This window comes from Cheilinus undulatus, linkage group 21 (genome assembly GCF_018320785.1).
Source record: "Cheilinus undulatus linkage group 21, ASM1832078v1, whole genome shotgun sequence".
In the NCBI taxonomy this organism is placed as follows: Eukaryota; Metazoa; Chordata; class Actinopteri; order Labriformes; family Labridae; genus Cheilinus; species Cheilinus undulatus.
Window position 1 is genome coordinate 33,829,518 of NC_054885.1, and position 20,146 is coordinate 33,849,663.

At 40.3% G+C, this 20,146-nt stretch overlaps 1 protein-coding gene across 1 annotated transcript in view; it reads left to right on the forward strand.

Annotated features, from left to right (window-relative positions):
- The window catches only part of tex2 (testis expressed 2), a 60,678-nt gene that overhangs the window by 38,506 nt on the left and 2,026 nt on the right, over positions 1-20,146 (forward strand). Inside the window, exons 5-12 of the mRNA XM_041777755.1 lie at positions 3,005-3,368; positions 5,784-6,055; positions 6,224-6,367; positions 6,496-6,595; positions 10,755-10,875; positions 14,368-14,490; positions 14,785-14,994; positions 17,621-17,741. Of these exons, the coding sequence (XP_041633689.1) occupies positions 3,005-3,368; positions 5,784-6,055; positions 6,224-6,367; positions 6,496-6,595; positions 10,755-10,875; positions 14,368-14,490; positions 14,785-14,994; positions 17,621-17,741 (1,455 nt within the window). The remainder of the gene's footprint in view (positions 1-3,004; positions 3,369-5,783; positions 6,056-6,223; positions 6,368-6,495; positions 6,596-10,754; positions 10,876-14,367; positions 14,491-14,784; positions 14,995-17,620; positions 17,742-20,146) is intronic.

The window sequence follows — 20,146 nt, forward strand, 5'->3', positions numbered from 1 at the left end:
TAAAGCTAAAATATAACGTCCTCACATGTACATGCAGGGTCTTAGGAGGTTAAAGCCCAGGTAACAATGCAATATCAATCAACCCTCAAACTTGAACCACAAATCTGTTGAGACTGAGTATAAAACCAAACAGCAGTTAGATTCCCCCACTACCTGAAATACATCAGAAATAAAAACCTAACCAGACATTTAAAAGTTGTTCAAAACTTTTTTGATTAACTCTAGTGGAGCTTCATCAGTATGTTACTCCATGAGGGTGAGATAGGATTTTAAAATAAAGGAACATGGACCGAGAACATGAGGCTGTGCTCTTGCTTTGAAAATTATGTTGACTTAAACTGAATTTAACTTAAGTTAAAGGTTTCAATAATCATTTTCTTTTTTAAATTAACATCAGTTTTAAAAAAGGAATAAAGGCTATGATTATCAGTTAAAATGAACTCTGCATGATTAGACAAATTCACCATGTCAGGTAAATATTTGTATCTTTATGTCTGATTTCACTAGATATCTGCATTTAAAGAGCGTTTGAATTTAAATTAACTTACTAGGAAGCTGCCATGTTAAAGCCCGCACTGCACTGTGACTATATTTACTTTTATTTGCACTGCAATTAAGGTCTTCATGAATTTCACTTCACTAACAGTGCAAGCACATGCATGATATAAAGATAAATGCATTGTATAAAGATGAACGCTTAGGGCGACTAATGCATAGAAACTGTACAGGCCAAGGACCGCTGAAGCCCCGTAATGTCGCACTACCCAGTCGCCTAAAACACAGCAGCCTCCTGGTTTGTTTAAAACTTAAGATGTTCTCAAAATGCAGATATCTAGTAAGTTTGTTGTTCAATAAAGAGATACATATATCCATCCATTCAGATGAAGTTATCATGTAGGGTTCCTTTTAACAGAAATGTGCCCAGCTCTGGATTATAAAGTGTTAAACGCTCCTTTGTCTGGTCTGGCTCTCTGGTCTATTTGTGTGCTTGATGATAAGCCTAACAGAGAGTGACATGAAGCACACGTCTCCTCATATTTCCCTTTGCCTGAGTACATGTTTGCTAATAGGTCATGTTCAGTGACAGAGCCACTTAGAGTCACACACAGTGTGTAAACACTGAGTGAATATCACAGGTCACTGACCCTGCGCTGGCTCTGCTTGTTTGTGTGCTGACTCGATGGTTTTGTACTTCTAAAGGCCAGACAGTAAGAAGACATTTGTCATGTCAGTTTATCACAGACCAGAGAGGTTATGAGGGTCATCTTTATCATGCAGCTACTCTACTCTCAGATCCACGGTATGGGTGAGCTTGGGTGACTGAACTAGAAACCAGTGGCAAAGAACAATCGAGGTCTATCACCAGTAAGCATCACAAAACATGAATGAGAGGCAGGAACAGAACGGCAGCTTCCAGAATGATAAACAAGCCATGTCTGTAAAAGTGGCTCCATCATGACAACTCAGTAACAGGCATGCCCTGCTGCAACTACAAAATATCAAAATTTCACTGGTTGTGAAAACTGTTGGAAATACAACCCTAATTCCAAAAAAGTTGGGGCGCTGTGTAAAATGTAAACACAAACAGAAAGAAATGATTTGTTAGTCTCATAAACCCATATTTTATTCACAATAGAGTGTAAACAAGATATCAGATGTTGATGCTGGGATAATGTATGCTCATTTTGTATTTGATGGTAGCAGCACATCTCAAAAAAGTAGGGACAGGGCAACAAAAGGCTAGAAAAGTAAGATAAGCATTTTGCAACCAGGTCAGTAACATAACTGGGTATAAAAGGAGCATTTTAGAGAGCCAGAGCCCCTCAGAGTCCCTCCCTCAATGCAGAATTGTAAAGACTTTGAATATCCCACCAATCTGGAGAAATCTCTTTGTGCAAGGGAGAAGGCTGAAGGTCAGTATTGGCTACTTGATCTTTGGGCTCTCAGGGGCCACTGCATTAAAAACAGGAATGATTCTGTACTGGAAATCACTGCATGGGTTCAGGAACACTTCCAGAAATCATTCTCTGTCAACACAGTTAACCACAAAGGCTGTTCTGTGGTCAGATGAATCAAAATTTGAAATTATTTTGGAAACCATGGATGCAAAGTCCTGCAGACTTAAGAAGAGATAGACTATCCAGCCTGTTATCCTTGCACAGTTCTAAAGCCTGCATCTCTGATAGTATGGGGTTGCATTAGTACCTATGGCGTGGGCAGCTTACACATTTGGAAAGGAACTATCAGCACTGAAAAGTAGATAGAGGTTTTAGAGCAACATATGCTCCAATCCAGACAACACCTCTTTTAGGGAAGGCCTTGCATTTTTCAGCAAGACAGTGCTAAACCACATACCACATCCATCACAACAGGGTGGCTTCACAGTAGAAGAGTCCAGGTGCTGAAGTGGCCTCCCTGCAGTCCAGACCTTTCACCAATAGAAAAGATTTGGCGCATCATAAAACAAAGAATCCAGCAAGGAAGACCTAGGACTGTTGAGCAGCTAGAGCCAGTCCCAACTTTTTTGGAATTGGGGCTGTATTTGTGGAGCAGGAGTTGTCATTTTTTTAAGTAAATATAGATATTTCAGGGCAAAAATCCTACTTACAGTATTGTGGCTTCAATCCAAAGTGAACTCCGGAGATAGGCTACTCTGCAAGCTTCTCTCCACATAAACCAATTCTAGGACATTCCTTTGTGTTTCTGGTTAAAGACAAGTTTAATTTTGGTCTGCATTGGTATGTGAGAGATGAGTCATCTGCACTAGTATCCCCTTTCCTTGTTAAAAATGTTCAAAGTCTCTAATAGCCTTGTGTAACTCCCGTCCCGGGGCACGTCTGCCACATTAGTCTGTAATTCTAATGTGCTCCACGGTTGGAATCACACATCCTCTTCTGTTTGTCCTGACTTTAATGTGGGCGTTCTACTGCCCCAAACAATACCACCAAATTGCCTGCCATTTTCATATTTTTAATTATTTGAACTCGACTGTCTGCCTCCACAGATCCAGCTGGTGCCTCAGAGCTTGGCCAGGAAGAGAGTTTGGAACAAGAAGTACCCAATCTGCATCGAGCTGGCCAAGCAGGACGACTTCATGTCCAAAGCCCAGGGAGAGAAGCCCGAAGCCGGGGAGGAGAAACCAACGAGCGTGAGCGAGAAGCAGGAACGAACAGACAAATGTGAGAAAGCTGAAGTTGCAGGATCAGCAGAAGAACCCAAAAGGCCGACCTCTGGAGGCGGGGATCTGACAATCTATCTGTTTGGGAGGACCGGACGGGAGAAGGAGGAGTGGTTTCGGAGGTTTCTTGTGGCATCCAGGATGAAGTCAGAGGGGAGGAGTGGAAGTCTGCCCGGTATCTGCAAGAGTGGTAAGACCAAAATAAACATTATATTTTAGGGTATGTTTGCATTACCAACGATTAAAACCACTAAGTGGCTTGTTACAAATGTTGGTGATGTTGTACAGAAATGTTTACTCATCACATAATCCATTACTTAGTTGCAGAACTAATGCAGTAAGTTACTCATAACTACAAAAAAGAAATCTGGCTACTCAACCAGATGACCTAGCATGCTTTTCCACAGTACTCTCTTTTATCATACTGATGTGCATCCAAGTGTTTAAAGAGAGAGAAGGGTAGAGAAAGAAAGGCAAATAGGAAACAAAACAAAAACCAATCAGTAATTCAAATGATATTAAGATGAAGATAAACAAAGATAGAGCCAACAATACTACACCATGAGCTCAGGATTAAGCAATATTTACAATATTTGTTACCGTGGCAAGTAAAAACTTTGTTTTATAGACAGAAACTGTGAGCATACCCAGACTCAGTTCGAACAGCCATCTGCTGAAGCTGTGTTTAGGTTGTAAAGGGACAGACGGAGATGCAGAAAAGAGAAGGGGGAGATGTACGAAGAAAAGAGGAGGAAGATGCAGAAAGTAAGAAAAAGAAGATGCAGAAAATTAAAGAGAGAAGAGAAAAATGAAGAAGGGGAAGATGCAGAAGAGGTAAAATGCAGAAAGTTATTGAAAGAAGAGGAAGATGCAAAAGAGGGAGACGCAGAAAAATAAAGACAGGAGGGAGAGCAATTCAGAAAAAAGAAAGGGAAGAAAGATGTAAAAAAAAAGGAAAAGATGGAGATACAGGCAAAGGGAAAAGAAAGCTGCAGAAAGAAGAGAAGAGGAAGATGCAGGAATATTGATTTACGAAATGTTGAAAATTAAAGAGAGAAGAGGGAGGTGCAGAAAGAGAAGGGTGGGTTTAAGAAAGGGAAGAGAGGGATGCAAGCAGGGAAAAGAGAAATGCAGAAAAGAGGAGGAGGATGCAGAAAAACAGAAAAACGGAGATGCAGAAAATTAAAGAGAGAAGAGGAAAATGCAGAAAAATAAAGAGGACAGGGAGATGCAGGAAAATAAAAAGAGAAGAGAAATTCAGTCAACAAAAGAAAAGTGGGAGGTGCAGAAGGAGATACAGAAAATTTATGAGAGAAGTGGGAGATACAAAAAATTGAAGAGGGAGATGTGGAAAAAAATGAAGAGAAAGAGGGAGGTTTGGGGAGCAGGTGGCCTAGTGGTTAAAGGTGCTCCCCATGTATGCAGGCGGCCCAGGTTCAAATCCGGCCTGAGGCCCTTTACCGCATGTCTCTCCCCCACTCTCGACCCTGTTTCTGACTCTATCCACTGTCCTCCCCTATCTAATAAAGGTCCAAAAATAAATCTAAAAACAAAAAAAAAATAAAATAAAAGAAAGAGGGAGGTTCAGAAATGATCAAACAAGCAAAGTGACAACAATGTTTCTGACTTAAATCCATCTTAAACTTTCTTTCCTGAGTATGGCCATGATTTTTCTAATAATAATATTATGTGAAGAATCCTTAATAATAGCCATGTTTGATGTGAACTTAATATACAGTCATTAAACGTCCCTGTACCATGAGTTTGTGCTCTAAACAGATGAGACCATTCTGTTGTGGACTGTATCAACCTGGGGGCTCTTTGGCGTTACATCCATAATTTTAATGTGCTTTTTGGAAAGGATGTGGCATCAGTCTGCGGTTCAACCAGCCAGCTCTCTACCCTGCACGCCTTGGCTCCAAATAATGTCACCAGCACAGTATGTCAGCTCCCAGAGCAGGGTTACTCCGACTTAAAATCTGTTTAATGGGAGGAGACCAAGAAGCATTGTTATATTCAATGCATGATTTGCACACATCATCCTACAGTTAGAAAAGCCATTCTCTGGAGTATGTCACTGCACAGCCATCAGATCTGTGCATAAGCTCCAGCTTAGGGATTGCCAATCCCCTCAACTGAGCTAACAGATGAGTGTGAATAGGTCAGCAGGATTACATGCACAGAGAAGCAGCATATTCTAGCATCGGTCTCTACTGTGTAATATAAGCGTGTAGGGATAAGGCTCCATTCAAGGGGAAGCACTGACAGTCTAACAGCCCAGTGATAGGAAAACAGGATTAGAGAGAGGTGATTTCAATACCAGTCTGTTTTGTGGATATAAATAGCAATTATGCTTTAAAAAGGGTTATTTCTGTGCTGTGATGAGTCAGTGGGAGGGTAGTGTGTCAGTGTAAAGGAAGCTGATTCAGAGAGCTATGCCATAATGTGAGAAATGACTAGGAATTCTAACAAGGCCACAAAAAGTTTCATCAAGTATGTGAAATGTGATGCATTAATTGAAATCGCTGCACATGCGGGTTCTGCATAAATCACATCAACCCCTGCTTATTCTTCACATCTTGCATCGCTCTCCCTCCTTCTTCAGCCTTCCTGCCCTCTCACAGCCGCAGCAGCAGCACCCATTCTGGCATCGGAGGCCTGGAGGCTGACAGCAGGAGCAGCAGCCGGGGGAGCCTGGAGGAGCTGCCTCAGTCCCGCCTGTCCTCGGCCTCCACAGGAGGGATGAAGCAAAAGATGCTGTTGGACTATAACATCTACATGGCTAAATATGTCAACCCCCAAGCACCGCAGAGGAGCCCGACAGCCACCGACAGCCCCGGGAACAGCCCTGAGAGCAGCCCCAAAACCACCAAAAAGGTGAAATTTCAAAAAGCGGTGACACAGGTGATCCAAGGAATGTACCCTTTGGAGTTTGTCGGTCTACCAAGACCTTGAACTCAATCACGTGATCTCATACTTGCTGATAGTTGAAAATCTTTTCTTCATATCAGAAAGATTAATGCTACCTGTACGTGTGTCCTTCAGTTACACAGGAGTTCAGAAGAGACCGTAGAGCCGGAGGCCTGGGTCAACGCTTTTCTGGGAAGGATATTCTGGGACTTCCTGGGAGAGAAGTACTGGGCCAATGTGGTCTCCAAAAAGATCCAAATGAAGCTCAGTAAGATCAGGGTGGGTACTGATGCCAGCTTGCACTAAAATACACTAACTTAGAACAATGGTTCCTAATGTTCCAGAGTGATCAGTTAAATCTGCTGAGTTAAATCTCTTTAAAGTCTGTTCTCTGTTCCTTCTTTCAGCTGCCGTATGTGATGAACGAGCTGACTCTGACAGAGCTGGACATGGGCTTCTCTATTCCAAAGATCCTGCATGCCTCCAAACCTTCTGTGGACCACCAAGGTGAGAAAATAGAGAGGTCTTTGCAGGTGTTGTGGATGGTTTCTTCATTTCAGGCTTCTGTCTTATCCCTCAGCTTTCTTTTAGTCATCACAAAACTAGTTTTATAATTTCTCAAGACCGTGTGTTAGAGCCGCTTTAACAAATAAAGGCTTGGTAAAAACCTTGTATGTTGCTGCATCTATCTAGGATGTCTGTTGAAAGGTCTCACTGAATTGTGTGTTCTGGCAGAGTGATTAGTTTTTGGGGCGTTCGGTATCGGTATCAACATTGGTATCAGCTAGAATGAATCGGTAAATATTGAAATATCTGCAGAAATCCAATATCGTGCATCCCTACTTTGAGTATTACTCGCTGCCCTTGTTTTAATAAAGATTCCTTTTCCAGTTGTCCAGACAAAACTGCCGCCATGGCTAAGTCTGAGCTAATCACTCCACTAGCAGCCATTGTCTACAAGCATTCACGTGACCCTTTCCCCGTAGCTCTCACATACTCATGCTGAGGCAGGTCAGCAGAAAACATCTTTCCCAACATGAAGAGCTTTTAGGGTTGTTTTTATTTTTTATTTCGTACGGAAACATGGTCCAGTTCTAGTAAAACAGGCGCAATGCTAAAAGCTATATCAGAGATAATCTGCAGTGGAGGCAGCCATTACCGACGGCTTTCAGCACAACTGAATTTCGCCCAAAGCGCTACTCTGTATGTATGGCTCTGAAAGTAGAGTCCCTCAGTCAGTCATGTACAGACCCATGTGTAGGACAGACCTCAGTGGCTAGCCAAAAATAGGGTGCCAGTTTACCTCAGTGGCTAACTGTGCTAATTTTTTCCCCTTTTTTGAAAATTTAGTCTCAGTCTTGGTCTTCCCTCCTGCCAGACATTTGTAAAAATGAATTCTCTTCAATTTCAAAATGCTGTCTCTTTTAAACTTGCATACTCAGATCTGACTGATTGATTTTATTTGAGCTTAGCTAAAAAGCTAACCAGAAACATAAAGAGGGACTCCTCAGGCGGTGTAAATAACCAAGAAACCAAGAAAGGATGAAGCTAGAGAGACCAGATTTGTGTAGCTTTTGATCTGAATATGTCTTGGCTAAGTTTTGAAGTAGACTTTAGTGCACCAGAAATGGTCTGTGCTCATGGATAACACCAGAATAATTGAGACGTTTACTAATGCTCATAGTGAGCTAATGCACTCTGAGGTTGTCTTTTTCAAAGCTTTTCCTTCTTTCTGTTTGAAGACTGTCCACTAAGTCTATACCCCCTCACTTTTTTAAGCCACTCTAATTAGGCTTCAGGTCTTGGGTACCCCCCTTGCAGACCTGAAATGGTGACTCACCCTGCCTGCCATGAGCTGAGCTTCAGCAGTGGGAGTGGGACACATTCAGAGATATAAGGAGAATGGTTTGGACGTAAAAATAACGCTGAAAAGGAAGCTTGGAGAAGTGCTGAGAAAAGAGAGGAAAGAGTTTTTGTGGGTAGTTTTCAATCAGTGCTGGTGCTTTAAAGTAGGAATAGAACAAAAGATTTTCGTTTTTTGTCCTGATTTTTGTCTAAAGACGTCTCAGTCTAACTGAATCTACAGATATGAGCATTGACGAGGTAATACCTGTTCCTATTCACTTTAAAGAGCCCGTCATGACTCATTCTCCTGTCAGCCACATTTCCACAGCTGCAGCGCTCATTAATGTTCTCTGTCTGAACAACACGCCCACAGAAATACACTCACAAAGCACAATCAGTAGAGCCCGGCACATAATTAGTCCAGAGGGAACGGCGTGTCTAGATGTGCTGTGCCGTCATCCTGCACAAACAGCACGGGATGCATGCTTCGTTAGCAACATACCTGTGAGGTGGCGATGCTGCATACTGACTTCCTAATGTTTGGAGGACATGATTGGATTTCTAATGTAGAAAATGCAGCACTACTGGGGAGGTTGCAACATAGAGCTCAGAATCTAAATATGACCAAGAACAGGTTTTTTAAATCATACATATTTGTGATTAAGTTTACCATGATGATCCGTCCTACAGTCTAAAGGCACTGTAAAAGATAATAAGACACGTTCTCAAAGTTATTCTACTAATTATATCAAATGATCTGGTAAGTTAGAAGCCCCAAAATGTTCTTTTGTAAAATAATATCTCAGATAAAGGGCAACATCTCATCCTAGTGCTTCACTGCTGTGTCTTAGTTATTTGTAGAAATGAAGCATGGTTATATAAGAAGGCAGATATGTCATGATTTCCTCTCTGTCTTGTGTCTCTTCTTCTAGACTAGTTGTTTTCAGAATGAGGGTCAGGATTCTCTCGGGGGGGCTTAAAAACTTGTTTTAAATGATATATTTGCCACTTTACACCAATTTTGCTGTTTTCATGATTTTTTCACACAGATTTTGCAGATTTTAACACATTTTTGCTACTTTGAACCTACTTTTGTCCTTTTTAAACCCTTGTCACCTTTTTTTTGCATGTTTTTGACACGACACTTCTAAACCAGTTCTTGTCCCTTTCTGCCTATGGATGCCTCTGTTGGCCCACTATTGCCACTATTAACCACTTTTTATGCCCATTTTGCCTATTTTTAACCACATTTTCACTATTTGTTATGCCCAATTTTGCCAATTTATCCCATTTCTGCCAATTTTTGCCTATTTTTCTGCTTCACTTAACCCATTTTTGCCAGTTTAAACGAAATTTTGTTCCCATTTACCAAATTTTCCACCAATTTTTGCCACTTTAACTCAATTTTGGCCTCTTTTTGATCTCTGCTAACCATTTTTTAGGTCCATTTTTGCTACTGGACCCATTTTGCAACTTCTTGCTTATTTTTTGCCACTTTTATCTAATTTTTGCCACTTTAACCAATTCCTGCCACTCTAAAAATTTCATTTCCCCACCTTTTCCACCAATTTTGCCAATTTTAACCCAGTTTTTGCCATTTTCAACCCTTTTCACCATTTTTCTGCTTTTTTTGCCACTTCTAAACCAATTCTTGCCACTTGCCCATTGTCTCCTCTGTTGGCCCATTATTGCCACTATTAACCACTTTTTATGCCTATTTTTGCCACTTTAAACCCATTTAGACTTCTTTTTAATCCCTGCTTACCATTTTAATGCCCATTTTTACGACTTTAACCAATTTTTGCAGCTTTTTGCTTATTTTTTGCCACTTTAAACCCATTTAGACTTCTTTTTAATCCCTGCTTACCATTTTAATGCCCATTTTTATGACTTTAACCAATTTTTGCAGCTTTTTGCTTATTTTTTGCCACTTTCATCTAATTTCTGCCACTTGTAACTCATTTTCGAATTCCCATTTCACATTGTTCACCAATTTAAGCCATTTTTAACCAGTTTTAATTCTGTTTTTAAGACAAAGGGATTTACATTTTTAAGAAGGCTACTTGCTACGGTACAAAAGAAATAAAAAACATATTTGTTTATTTGATAAGAGTTGTTCTTATTTAGGGTAATTATAAAATATGGATATCACAGCTTAACTTTACAATTGACCATGATTTGCTGACCTCCATGGTTCCCCAGTTTGACTGGGCCCCAGATAACTCTCCCCTTTATCCCCCCTTATGGGCAGCCTTGTCTGCACATGACTGTTCTTGATTGTGCATGTCTGTGTTCATCTACCTTCAGATACAGTGGCGGTCCCCGGTCTCTGGCACCTTTATTTTGGGGGTTGCAGGCTGAAAGTGTTGAGATTTACCGTTCTAGACAGAGACATTAAGGAAACACCTTCATTGTCCAGACTTCAACTTGTTATTTAGCCTCACACATACAAATCAATGACTTTTTATGAGGATAATTAAAAGGAGTCATAGACTCCATTTATCAGCGGCACAGGTTTGGATTCATTGAGCAAACAGCAGGAGACTGGAAATCTGCATCATTCTGAGATGTCTGACATGTAAACAGGAAGTAGACTGTTGAAACCGGTTAATAAGGAGGCACTGACCTTTTCATTGTTTGCCTGAGGATGGGTCCTCCTCCTTCAGCTCTGTAGGGGACCTCACAGCAATTACACACCAGGCAGGAGGTTATGTTAATTCACAGAGAATAGCACTCACAGTTGCTCCTTTTTTTGATGCTTCTGTACTGACAAGAATAGCTTAATTTTACTGGAACTGTGTCTTTTCTTCTCTCTCTTTAGGTCTGTGGTTTGATCTGGAGGTTTCCTACACAGGCTCCTTCCTCATGACTCTAGAAACCAAGTTGAACCTGGCCCGTCTCGGGAAGGAGGGCGAAGGCCTTGGAGAGCACGGGAAAGAATGGTGAGGCTTCACTTTCAGTGTTTTATAGTTTGCAATGAAGCTGAAAGAGCTCTGTGTGGCCTTGGAAAAAGTCTTTAACACATGCGCTGTACTCCAGAAAATTTCCTGACCGGTTGGCTGCACATCTGAATGCAAACATTTCAATCAGGAGAGACTTAATATGAAACCAGTGGGGTGGCTTGGAGGAGGAGACTGAGGTATGCAGGATGAGATGAGCAGAAGGCCTGTGAAGATCTGGATGGAGGTGGCTGGGGTGGAAGAGGGTTGCAGGGTCCACAATGAAACGACAGGTTGACTGTGAAAGAGAGGATGGCAAATTTAAAGTATGACGGTTGGTCTAACGAGGTTGTGGCGGAATCTGATTAGCTCAGTACTTGAGAGAGTGAATGCACATAATCAGCTGATCATCAGAGCGGGAATAGAGAAAGAATGGAAAAAAGGAGAGATATGAACAAGTCTTCCTGTTTGAACTTCTGCTGAGCTCCATTTTTCACCTTGACTTTGTCCTGCCAGCACCCTGATGTGAACACAGCAGGTTATAATCAATAAAATGACCAAAGTTTAGTGAGTCCTTTGTATATCATGTGTCTGACAGTGCAAAACTTGAGGATCTTCTCACTCTCTTTTATTTTTTGTTCTAAAGCACTTTTTTGTTATGCTATCAGAGCTTTAGACATTGTTGTTGTCCACCATCTTGGATATGTTGTAAATGCTTAACTTAAGCTAACGTTTTTGTGCATGCATTTACTACTAGAGGATGCAGAACGCAGCAGGAAAAATTCACTGCGAGTGTTGTTCAATGCATCTAAATTTAATGCTAGTTTTCATTTTTATTGTATTTTTGATAGGAGCTTTTTTACCCCTGTAGCCCTAGCATTTTCAAAACATTTTCAGGGTAACCTTCCCTGAAATTGTCCAGTCTTTTGTGATGTTCACACTGTCCCTCTCAGCAGGTAGTTTTCCCATAGTTTGCCTGTCATGTAATGGAGAAATGAGGAGGGAAAATACTCTGAGGCTAGCAAGGAAATTTCAGATTAAAGTCTTCGTAAAATATTCTGCTGGTTGTATTCACACATGCAGCTGTCGCAGGTGAAGTCCGGGAAATTCTAAGGATATTGTATGAGTAGGGCCAGGGATAGTGTTCCACTGAGAGATGCATGTGTGCACAGCCAACTCTGGAAGATTTTAGGGGTAACAGCCTGAAATTTTGGGGAAATTTTAAGGCATGCACCTGTGAAAATAACTATGACTTCTGCAGTGTCCTTCTTATCACATCCTCTGCATTCTCAGACCCCACCTTCCCCTCATTAACAAGTGAAATCTCCCACTGTGAGAGACGTGTGTGAAAAGACAACCCTGACAAATGTAAACAGGATGTCTTGAAATTCTCTGGAAATTATCAGGACTGCATTTGTGAAAGAAAAAAGAAATTTAAGAGGGATTCTCACAGCTTATTCTTACTCCTCTGGCTTTCTAAAACATCCTCTGAGGATGTTGTAAGGATTAGATTTTTAGCTAAATAAACTGCTCTGAGCTTGATGTTAATTAAGAACTTTTTCACTGGAACCATATTGGTTTGTTTTCCACCAATCCTCCTCTTCTGTTGGTTCTTCTCCCCTCTCAATCCTCTCTGGATGCTGTGGATTTGTTCGATGACTGGTGAGTTAGGAACAGATGCCTGCCTCTGAAATAATGATTTTTATCCTAGAATTTAGCTTTTTTGCTTTGATGACTCTTTGAGTATACGTTTTACTGGGAGTTACATGAGTAGAAATCTTTTAATGAGAACTGGGTTGAAATATTTCACACTAAAAAGGCCAGAATTTAGACCTACCAGAAAGACAGTAAGAGGTCATTTTGACTGCAAGATTACAGACTGATGATATAAAAAGGAATATAAACAGAAAAAAATCATTTTGAAATATTTCAGTTTGGATACCATTAAAAAAACTAAAATAAAACAAAAACATATACATTTCAACTAGTTTATGTTGACATATTTTAATAGTTTTATCATATACAGCAAACTTCATATAAAAACATGAGTCAAAAAATAACAGCTGGTTGTTTCTTTCTTTTTTTGTAAGATGTTTTTGCTATAAGTAATCCAGAAATTAAGTTTCACTACATCAGAGATTCACCCAGAAGGAAAGTTACAAGCTGAAGCTGAAGCATCTCAGCAAACACAAATGTTTGTGTTAGGATCACTTTTTAAAGAATAAAATAACACAACAAAAGTAAGTTTTAACTAGTTCATGTAGACATATTTCAATATTTTCTGTCATCACATACAGTGAGACGTAATCCTTTCACATAAAAACATCTGTATTTTCAATCAATAATTAATCTACACTTATAGAAGAAGAAAATAACAGCTGGTTGTATCTGATTTGATGGTGAAATATTCAATTTTCATCCTATTTAACCGTTGAATGACAATATCCAAGTATCATAACCCAAATTAAGTATTTAAAGAAAATACTTTTGAGGGGTAGAACTGTTGTCCTGATCACCAAAAAGTTTGTGTGCTAAGTTTCTGATAAATACTGCAGTGTTGTAACCACCTACTGTCATCAGTTTTACCAGTGTTTTTTTTTTTATTTTAACAGCACAGAGCCATTGATGTTTGTTGTCTTACATCAGAGCTTCATCCAGGAGAAATGTTTCAACCTAAGCTGAACACACAGCTCTCCTGCAGATCCTTAAAAAGTCTTAGAGTTTAAAATGTACATTTGAAAGCACCTGTATGTCAGGAAGTCAGACAAAATGCCATTTCTACTTTCAAAAACAAAAAGTACATATGGAGAACAGACAGTAAAGCAGGGAATGGATAGAGAAGTGTGCATTTTTATCTGTCTGTGTAAGGCATATATTATGACAAGGCATTTTATGACAACTCGTGTTGATTTAACACCACTTGGCTCTGCTTCTGGATGCATAAGATTTTGGTGGTTGATGGCACCCTTTTTCAGGATAGAACAGAACAGCAGAGTCACTACTACCATATGCAATGCTATATCTTTCCAGGCTGTTCATATGGGGTCTTTTTAGGATCTGGCACTCATTCCAAACTAACTGAACAGCCCTGGCTTAAGGCCTCCTTAGCCTGATTGAATTAAACTACTTAATACTGTATGTAGAATTAGTCCAATCAGCAGCTGCCTCTATGAGAAACAATGGAAGATGCCACTGAAGAAAAATGCATCAGTGCAGCAGAATCTGTGCAAACAGAATGACTGCCTTTGGTCTTTCTGGGTAGAAGTGATCAGATTTTCTTTGTGTAATTTGTAAAATTAACATTTTAAACAGAAATACAGATGCTTGTAGGAAACGTCAGGGACTATCAGGATTGTAGCTTTTAATTCAGCATGTTCATGTTAAATATATTACGAAAGTGAGACCAGTCAAAATGACTGCCATGGTCTGTCTGGTGTTAAATTTATGCAGACTTGACAGCAGCAATAAGGGTGTGCTAATGTTGGTGTGTGACAGGTCCAGGCCGCGGACATACTGCCTGGCTGACAGCGATGAGGAATCGTCCAGCGCTGGCTCGTCAGATGAGGAGGATCCACCAGAACTCCTCAGTGACAAAGCTATTCCTCCTGGAGCCGAAGGGTGAGCAGACGTCTCCTTTTTACATCATCACCGCCTGACTTTTAAATGTGCAGAAACAGATTCAAACTTCTGTGTCGGATCAGAACGTTCTGCCCTCTCAGTCCACCCACCCACCGATGCGCTCCTTCATGTTTGAAAGCCTGATTCTGTTTTAATGTAGAGCCCGGTCACTCCCCTCCCCTCCACCGTGGGTGCTGAGTAGCAAGAGATGCTGTTATGAATAAATGATGAACCTGACTCACTCCTTGCCTCTCCCTCCTCCTCCTCCTCTGTTTCCATCTTCTGCTCACGTAGTTACGTGGGAGGCCACAGGCCCAGCAAGATCATGCGCTTTGTGGACAAGATAGCCAAGTCCAAGTACTTCCAGAAGGCCACGGAGACGGAGTTCATTAAGAAAAAGATGGAGGAGGTGTCCAACACGCCCCTGCTGCTCACTGTGGAGGTGCAGGAATGCCGGGGGACACTGGCTGTCAACATCCCACCACCCCCTACGGACAGGATATGGTATGTTCACTTCCAGGGAGGAGGGCATGGAGGACAGTGGGATGTAGTTTCTAGAGGTATGGGAGCCCGAGCTTAAGGTGTAGTTCAGCACCCTCTGCTGGACGAATATAGACATTACATCACAATAAAGGACATTTTTTTGTTGTTTTGATGAGGATAAAATTATTACCCACCTATGAAAATGTCTTGTCTTAAAGTATTTCCCAAGTGCTGTTAAACAGAGCAAGGAGTTTAAAACACAGCTTTTCCAAACATCCTGGTTTTATTTTGGATGCTTTCTTTTTTTTCCCAAAGACCAAAAACTACTTAAATTATTAGCCTCCTTTATAACTGGCCTTTTTGTTGAGCCATGGCACAAACCACTCTTGTGCAATGATGTCCTTTAACTTTGTAAAGTCAGAGCTTTTAAAATCAAGTAAAACTGAGGGTTATCTTCCAATTTACACCCAGTATAAAAACTCCAGTAATGGTTTGAGCTCTCACTGAGAAAGCATCATGGCAAAAACAAAAGAAATCAGTTTAAACTGAAGGAAAAGAATTTTTGATGCTCACAAAGCAGGTGGATTTAAAAAAGTTATCACAGCGTTTCCAAGACTCAAAAACTGGAGTGAGAAGTATCATCAATAAATTCAGAGAGCCACACAGTTCAGAACAAGCCTGGCAGAGGTAGGAAGAGGAAGATTTTAAAGACCCTTGAGAGAAAACTAGTGAGAGATGTGTCTAAAGACCCCAGAACAACTGCCAAGACACTAGAGAAGGACTAAAGAGAAGACCGCCATAGAACCCTGCACAGGAATGGACCGAGAAAATGTCCACTTATGCAGAAGAGACACCTTGAAACCAGACTAAAGTCTGCTAAAGACAATCTGGAGAAAGATTCTGATACTGGAAGCATGTCCTTTGGTCATATAAGACCAAACTAGAGCTGTTTGGACATAGACGCTGCTTATGTTTGGAGAAAGAAAGAACTGAAAGAACACCGTTCCCACAGTGAAACATGACGGTGGGAGTATAATGCTGTAGGGATGCTTCAGTCTGTCTGGAATCATGAAGAAAAAAGGATATGTGGAGATTTAGAAAGAAAACCTCTAGCATTCAGCAACAAAACTGGATCAGGGCTGATGCTTCTGGTGAAGAACTACCTCCAGAAGGCCAAAGTGAACATTATTGACCATCCTGACCAAAGCCCTGACTTGAATCCCATTGAAAATCTGTGGGTGAACTGGAGATGAGGGTCCATGCCAAAAGACCATCAAATCTGGTGGAGCTTGAGAGATTGGCCAAAGAAGAATGGGATAGGATTCCTCAGGAGACGAGACTGAGACTAAAACTACAACAAACAACAAACAACTGCAGGCTGGTATCATTAAAAATTTTGCTGGTATCAGCTAAATGATTAGCTTTAGGGGGCTAATCATTGAGACCCCTGTTAGTATTTGGTGTGCTGCGTAAAATAATGTAAGCATCCAACATGTAACCTGGAAAAAAAAACTTTCTCTGTTAAACAGCATTTGGGAAACTTTAAAAAGCGAACTTTTCATAGGGGGCTAAGGATTTCATCCTCATCTGTATGTGCTTTACCTGTGATTTAGGCCATTTTCACCCCTAACCTGTTTGGTTTGGTTAAAACAAAGTTGGTGTAGTGAATCTGTGCTGGAGTGAAAGCTGGTGTGGACCAGACAACTGCAAAGTTTGCTAGAATAGATGGGTGTCAATCTGTTTTCTATAAGACTGATGCGGTTTATTTGTAAGAACACAAATTTATCTTCAATCTGACCCTATGATGGAAGCGTCACACTTTTTTGCATGAATCCAGTTGCTGCATCCTGTTGCTATTGTGTCAAAGACCACAGGAAGACCTGATGAACCTTCAGAAACAAATTCAGTGGAAGAGCAGGTCGTGGTCCAGGAGGATTAATGTTTGTCTTTTCCTGAACTTTTCTAAAAAAAACTCCCACAACACCTTTCATCAACATATTATTTCTGAGCTGCAGCTGCACCTCATCTTCAAACTGTATCTGTTTGCATTAATCTCTGTTTGCAGCAGTGATAAATGCAAACAATATCAAATTCAACATCAGTTTGTGCTGTTGTCTGTTCATTTTCAATGTTAAAGTATCTTTGGATCAGCCACAGTTCTGCAGGAGTCAACTAGTCTTTGTTTACTTCTGTGATTTTTCATGTAAGAAATTAATTCCAAAGTTAATTCCATAAATAAATATGGATCAACTGATTTATTATCGGCCTGTAAAACTGAACCAACCAGGAAACATAACTGCATATTCTTCAGGTTTCTCTGTTTTATTCCACCTTTTTTAAGCCTTTAAAAATCCTTTTGAATGTTAAGAATTCTCAAGGGAAAACTACCTTCAAACTGAGCCTGCCATATATGATGGGATGAGATCACAAAAGTTCCTGATATGCTATTAGCATTAAAATAGTCTTTATTTATAAAGTATGTTTAACTAAATGATGTGCCTGATGTTTTAAAACAGGGGAAATATCTAGAATGAAGTGGAATAAACAAAACATGCCTGTTTTGCCAAAGGCCAACCCTACCTGCTAAAATTAATCTTTTATGGAGTAGCATACATTTCCTCTATCTTTGTCTCTTCTTGGCTCTCAGGTATGGTTTCCGGAGTCCGCCTCACCTGGAGCTGAAAGCACGGCCTAAATTAGGAGAAAGGGAGGTCACTTTGGTCCATGTGACTGACTGGATAGAGAAAAAACTGGACCAGGAGTTCCAGGTAAGAACATCGAAAAGCAACTGATGCATTTTAAAGACAATTTATAACCAAAAAGTCTAAGATTTACTGTAAAAAAATAAAGCAAGGGCTTTTCAAAGGCTAAAAGTTTACTCAAGGACAGAAAGAATGTCCCTACAGATATTTAAGGAGAAGAATTTCAGTCATAAAAGAGGATTCATTTATGGCTGCCCACCTAGATTCACTTCAAAGCAGTGTGCCTGTGGCTTCTCCACCCCTCGTATATTCATCCAAAGTAATGATACACTTGCTGCCACATAATCACCCTGAGGCTCACCTGAAAACTACGGGGTCCCTGTCAGCTCTCCCACACATCATCATTTGTCCCTGCCTGACTCTGCTGGGGGGTTATTATTATGCATCCCCCCTCAGTCATGCCCCCGGTTAAACACAGTGCTGCTGTGAGATGTGTTGTCATGTTTGGGTTAGTGTACACATCTGGATCTTAACAAAGAACTCTTAGGTCTGCAGATACAGCAGGGAAGGGCTGCGTGTGTGTGGCTTTTTTTGGGGGGGGGGGCTAGTTTATTACCTGCTTAGAGCTCTGAAACAACGGACAAGAAACAGACTTTTCTACAATAGTCTAATATTCTGAGGTTGTGAATTTTTGCCGTAATCATCAAAATTAAAAGAATAAAAAACTTTGAAATCTTTCACTTTGTGTGCGATATATTTAGAGCAGTGGTTCTCAAATGGTGTGCCTTGAGATTACTGGAACTATACAGCAACTAAAGATTCTGTAAGCCATGTCCTACCTGCATGCAAGTGTCCGTCATCGCATTGCATGCTCACTGTCCATCTGTATTGATATATGCATTGCAAATATGCATTGACTTTTTTCTCCCCATGTAAAAATATGACATCTCATACTTTGAAAGTGGAGGATTGGAGATGTGGTGCACCTTGTGTTGACTAGACTCTAACAGCTGTGAGCCACATAGTTTTGTCTCCATGTTAGCACAAGTCAGACCGTTAACATTTCATAAATGGAGATAGATAATATTCATGCATCACATTCTCCACTTTGTAAAACAAGCTAACAAGTTTGGTGAGTGAGGAAAGTCAAGGGGAATTAAGAATACCTTCTGGTAGGACACTCCTGGTGCCTTGTCATCCTCTGTGCAACCTCTTCCCTTGTTACTTGTCCATCTCAACACAAGCGACAGAGAGGAAAATAAGAACAGGGTGACAGGGAAAACCTTCTGCCACTGAGCTGTTAATTTCGTTAATAAAAACTATGATGAAAAATGTTCGTTAACAACCTTTTTTCAAGGAGGAAGACGGGATGAGGACAGGCTAAAAACATTTAAGTGATAATAAAAACTCTGATGAAAGTCGTTTTTTTTTTTGTTACAGAGATGAGACTAAAATGCCCGTGCCGGACTGACGGACATTAAGATTCTGTGATATTTCTCCTCTGTGTGTCTAACCTGCTGTCTGTCAACCAACCACAGGAGAGAGAGGAGGAGGAGCATTGAGCCTGGGTGTGAAGCAGCGTGACAGAGAGAGAAGAGCTGATAGATTAAACCTGTTGCTCCTCTCTGTATTAAAGTGGTAGTCTTTACAAGACATTAAACTAAAATGCTGCCAGCCTTCCTTTAAAAACTCCATCAGCTGTTTAGTAGCATAGACTCCTAATATTAGCTGCTGTACAGTAATCCTCCTCAGTCTTGGTCAGAATTGCAGCGATAAAAAAACTCTCCAAAACCTTGTACTAGGTCCCGTTAGTTAAAAATATTTATCCAAAGTTGAAATCTGCGTTAAAATCTACAAGACAAGTTAAGATTTTAGCGAGTTATCTGAACAAATGTGGTTCTTTAAAGGAGAAATGTTTAATTAGTAATGTAAAATAGATACAAAGCATGAGATCAGTTAAAAACATATTGTCTCATTTTTCCACCCTAAATTCATCAAGATTCTTATTAATTTTACTAACATTATCAGTAAAGAGTTTCATAATTAAGGTGTATCAATAAGAGTACCATTATGAATAAAAATCTCTGATTCTCATCACAAAAGTCCGTTTTCCAATGTATGTTAGTGTTTTCATCAGTTTATATCAGATTATTACATGTAGGCTATTGGTGGTACAAAATTAGTGCTTTATTTTTGACAATTTGGCTATTTTTAAGAGAGAAAATATGATGTGACTTAAAGTAAAGACTAAAATTTAAGAACTTTTTATTGACTAAAGCTGGACTAAAACTATGAAGGGTGAAGAGGACAAAAATGTGACTAAAACTATGTCTAAAGACTAAATCTAAAAATGGCTGTCAAATTAACAGTCAGGATACCATAGAAGGCACCTCTGTAACCAAAATGATTTGCAGTTGGGATGACAAGTTTAAGAGGCTATTTTGGAAGGAGACTTGCTACTCTGCCTTGAG